We start from the raw sequence: 4201 nt of genomic DNA, 5'->3' as shown, positions 1-4201 counted from the left end.
GGGGGCCTGCCAAGAGCAGTCCCTCCACGGGGAGCTCGCCAGGGCTGCGCGCGCACCCGAGCCGGCCTCGCCCGTGGAGGCCTTGAGCAGGACAGCAGCACCTCCCTGCCCCAGGCTCCAGCCGGGGAGACCCAGGACGGGAGGCTCAGAGCAGGTTTGCCCACAGCCAGGGGACCCAGAGCTGCCAGTGCCTCTGCCCCAGCTCTAAAGTGCAGACACAGGCTGAGCTCCCCGGGCTGGAATACCCCCCAGCTTCTCCCCGGCCTCCAAGAGCTGCCCCTGCACACCCGGCCTTGCCACGCTGCAGGGACACGGGGCACAGGCCGGCACAGACCAGGCCACACGCTGCAGGGTGTAAGCCCAGGTGGACGGGGAAATCCAGGTGGAAAACCTGTGCTCTGGACCCCTTTGCACTTCAGCAACCACCGTGCAACTCAGCATGCTGACAAAGGGCCGTGTTTTTAGCACGTGCACGTGCGTGTGTGTGTGTGGGGATGGTGAGACCAAGCACGTGCATGCACAATTGCATGTCAGCAGAGGGGTGCATTGCATGTGTTGGCGTGCACTCGTGTGTCCCCAGAGTGGCACTTGCGGGGGCTGCGTGTTACCAGAAGGGTCCATGTGTGGGTATGCTGCCAGAGATTGGCATGTGCATGTGTATGCTTGCACCCATATCACAAACAGGGCGTGTCCAGGTGTGTGCATGTGCACTCTCGGGCCAGTGTGCCCTGGCAGGGTGTGTGCAAGCTGGCACCTGCGTGTCCTGGGGTGTGTGTGTGTGCGCACACTCACTCACACCTGTCTTGGGGAGAGGGGGCTCTGCATGGGCGCCTGCACCTGTGTCACCGGAGGCTGCGTGGGTGCGCGCGGCGCTTCCTGGCCGCGGATCCCGCCTGCGTGTGCCTCTCCGGCGGAGGCCTTGGCGGCCGCGGCATTTGGACTCAGCTGCCCTCGGTTATTCTTAGAAACCAGTGACCTCGGCGTGCTCCCGGGAGCAGAAAGTAAACAGCGGCCCCAGGCCAGAGCAGAGCCGCCCGGCCTGTCCTGCCCTGCCCTGCCCTGCCCCGGCCTCAGGGTCCCCGCCATGCAGCACAGCCCTGCCAGGGCACCGCCTCTGCCCACCGCCCGGCACCGCCTGCACACGCTGAGGGCACGGAGGCGAGGCCGAGCGCCTGCCCCAGCCCCGCATGGGGCATGGCAGGGCCCCGATCCCTTGGCACGTGGGACGCTTGGCTCCCTGGCTGCCGTTTGCAGGCAGAGGCTCCCTGGGGCATGGTTGCCCCAGCCTTGGCATGGAGCCTCTGCAGCTGGGAACCCAGCTCCAACGCAGAGGAGCAGCAATTACGGCAAAGGGACAGGGAGCGCCGGGTGAGGCCACAGCCGGCCCCGGTTTCATCAGCTCCCCTCTCCGGGCTGGGTCCCGCGACGCCCCGCGCAGCTCAGCCCTCCCCGAGCAGCCGGCTCCTCCCCAAGCATCTCTGCTGCTTGCACCCGGGCACGGCCAGGGCACCGCGACCGGAGCTGGGCCCCTCGGCTAGCCAGAGACCTGGCTCCGTGCTTCTCGCCGGGACCTGATCACGGGGGGGCACAAGATCGCCAGGCCTCAGCCCCCAGCAAGCCTTTGGAGGCTGCTGCTCTGCGCCTCCCGTGGCCCCGACAGCCAGAAGCCAGGGAGGGGGCGGTCAGCCCTCTCCCCAGCTCGAGGCCCTGCCCCGCTGGGTGGGTGCTGCGCCGGCTCCCGCCGCCCTCCTGCCTACAAACCTCGAGCACTTCGCAGCCTACGCCGACTCCGGGCGGTGCGAGCTTGCGCCCTGCACAAGGTGGACCTGGCACCGTCGCCTGCCTGGGGGGCCACAGCAGAGCAGAGAGGGGGACGGCACCCACTCCCATCTCTACTCTGCCTCGGTGCTAAGGGGATGGGGAACAGCTGCCCCCTCCCACCCCAAACTGGAGGGGCCCAAGCACATGGAGCCCTTCCTGACTGCCAGCAACGCCTCCGGGACCCCCCCTCGAGTGACCCCACCGGGCCTGAGCCGCAGCCACCCCCTGCCCTGCGCGGCGCGCCCCTGCACATTCACAGCCCTGCCCGGGGCGAGGCGCGCGCTGCCCCCGCTGAGGACAGACCCCGCTTCCTCTGGCTCCACAACCCAGCTTGTCTCCCTCCAAAGGGCCCTGCCCCACGCAGCTCTGGGCCTCGCCCGGCCCCGATCCTCCTGCTGGGCGGGCACACGCGGGCACAACAAAGCCAAGCCCGTGCCGGGGAGGGTACGCGGCAGGACCCTGGACCCCCCCTTGCAAGAGCTGTTTGTTCTCCAGCCTCAGCACTTCCTCTGCTCGCTTCCTCTGCTCGCTCTTCAAAGCCTGTCACTCGCTTTCAAGCGCCCCCCCCGCCGGCACCCAGACACTCGCTGGGGCCCAGGCAGCAGAGGTGTGAAAGCTCCCGCTGCCGAGCAATGGTGTGCAGACCCCACCGCTCACTGCTGTTTGCTCTCCTGCGCACCGGCACCTCCGCCCAGCACCGCCCGCGGCCCGGACTTTGCCCCTTGTGTCCCAGCGCCTGCACCCTCCCTGCCCCCCGACGCTCCCCGGTCCGCTCCCGGCACGGGGGCACATCGCACAGCGCTTATGAGCTTGACTCTCCCCCCTTCCAACCCTTGCTTCGCCTGCGGCTGCTAGAGCCCAGCAGACCCCGAGCGCACCCGCGGACCCTCGGTCTTTGGGGCGGGGGCGCAGCAGGTTCGGCCCCAGCAGGGCGCTTTGGGCAGGGAGCTGCGGGGATGGGGCACTGAGGGGCAGCGCCGGGGGAGGCAGAGCCACGTTTGCCTTCGTAACCTCTGCACCGCCCCCTCGGCCAGGCTGCAAGGGCTGGGCGCCCAGCCGGCAACAGGGGGGAGCACCTGAATGCAGGGCCCAGCAAACCGTTCAGCCCCCCGAGTGAGGCAGCCGGGGGGTGACGGGAGCACCGATGCGGGATGCTGGTGCGCCGATGCAGAGGCCCCGCGGGGAGCAGGGGACAGGGCCGGACCTGGCAGCCGTGTCCCCCCTGCTCCGCCGAGGCCCTCAGCCCGGTCAGGCCCGTGTCCGAGGCACCCCATGGGGTCCTGCCACTCGGCCTGGCCTGGAAAGAGGCGCCTCTGCAGCCGGCAGCAGGGGGAGCGCGGCGCGGCGCGGCGCGGCGCAGCACGGCAGCCAGGGTGGGAGCGAGAGCACGCTGGGACACGCTCCCCGCTGCAACAGAGGAGTCCTGGGCTCGACCCCCGTCCCCCGGGTGACAGCACGTGGTGACGGAGCCCCGTGCGCGGCTGCTCGTGGGACCTCCCGGCCCAGCCTCACCTCGCCCCTGCGGGGAGATGCCCCCGCGCCCGGCACGCATGGACTCACCGGAGTGTGCTTGCGCTTCCGGCCAGGCCGCCCCGCTTTCCTCATGGGCGTCCCTGGCTCTTGCTTCTCCTCCTTGCTCTGGTTCTCCTCCGGCTCCTCTTCCCCCTGCTAGGTGGAGAGAGAGGGCAGCATCAGCTCCGGGCCGGGTGGAGGGTTGCTGGGTCTGGGGTGGAGCGCTAGGGTGGGAAGCGCCCGACACGGGGGGACGGGAGGCAGACAGGACTCGTGCCTGCACCTGGCAGCTGCCAGAAGAGCCAAGCCCCAGTCTCCTCGGGACCCCAGGCCGGCCCCGTGCCCCCGGCCGAGTCACCGGCACCACTACATGCTGCATCTGGCAGACCCTTTCCCATCCAGCCTGCCGGGCCTGGGGCCTGCATCGAATACGCAAGACTACAGATGCAAAAGAAGGTCAACTGCCCGACACAGGGCAGGCAGCCTGCAGACACGGCGCGTGGGAAGCCACAGGCTGGATCCCACCTGCTTTGCACCTCGTTCCACCAACAACAGGCCCCGAGGGACCCTCCCGCCCTCGCAGCAGTGCTGGGGTGCAGCTCTCCCCGCCGCGCAGCCACTGCCTCCGCACCAGGTGCCTCCCGTCTCCAGCTCCCCAGGCCAGGAGTCGTGCTCAGGCAGCGCCCGGCCCAGCCCGGCCCCAGCCCCAGGGCGTCGGTGAGACGCACGCGCTCAGCGCGGCGGGCGGAGGAATGCAGACGTGTCCCGAGGAAAGGAACCTGCTCCCCACGCGCTGCGCCACGCCACGCCACGCCGCGCGGCACACCCGCGGGCACTGGCCGTGGCCGGGGCCTGGTGCTGGCCTCCG

General features: G+C 70.1%; 1 protein-coding gene across 3 annotated transcripts in view; it reads right to left on the bottom strand.

Annotated features, from left to right (window-relative positions):
• The window catches only part of DNMT3A (DNA methyltransferase 3 alpha), a 61977-nt gene that overhangs the window by 47720 nt on the left and 10056 nt on the right, over positions 1-4201 (bottom strand). For all 3 annotated transcript variants that reach the window (XM_025214114.1, XM_006032369.3, XM_025214116.1), the window contains exon 2: positions 3382-3489. In XM_025214114.1, coding sequence (XP_025069899.1) covers positions 3382-3489 — 108 coding nt within the window. The remainder of the gene's footprint in view (positions 1-3381; positions 3490-4201) is intronic.

The sequence above is a fragment of the Alligator sinensis genome, unplaced genomic scaffold (assembly GCF_000455745.1).
Source record: "Alligator sinensis unplaced genomic scaffold, ASM45574v1 scaffold8_1, whole genome shotgun sequence".
Taxonomy (NCBI): Eukaryota; Metazoa; Chordata; order Crocodylia; family Alligatoridae; genus Alligator; species Alligator sinensis.
The sequence above is the reverse complement of the archived record's forward strand: the minus strand, read 5'-3'. Positions and strand labels throughout refer to the sequence as shown.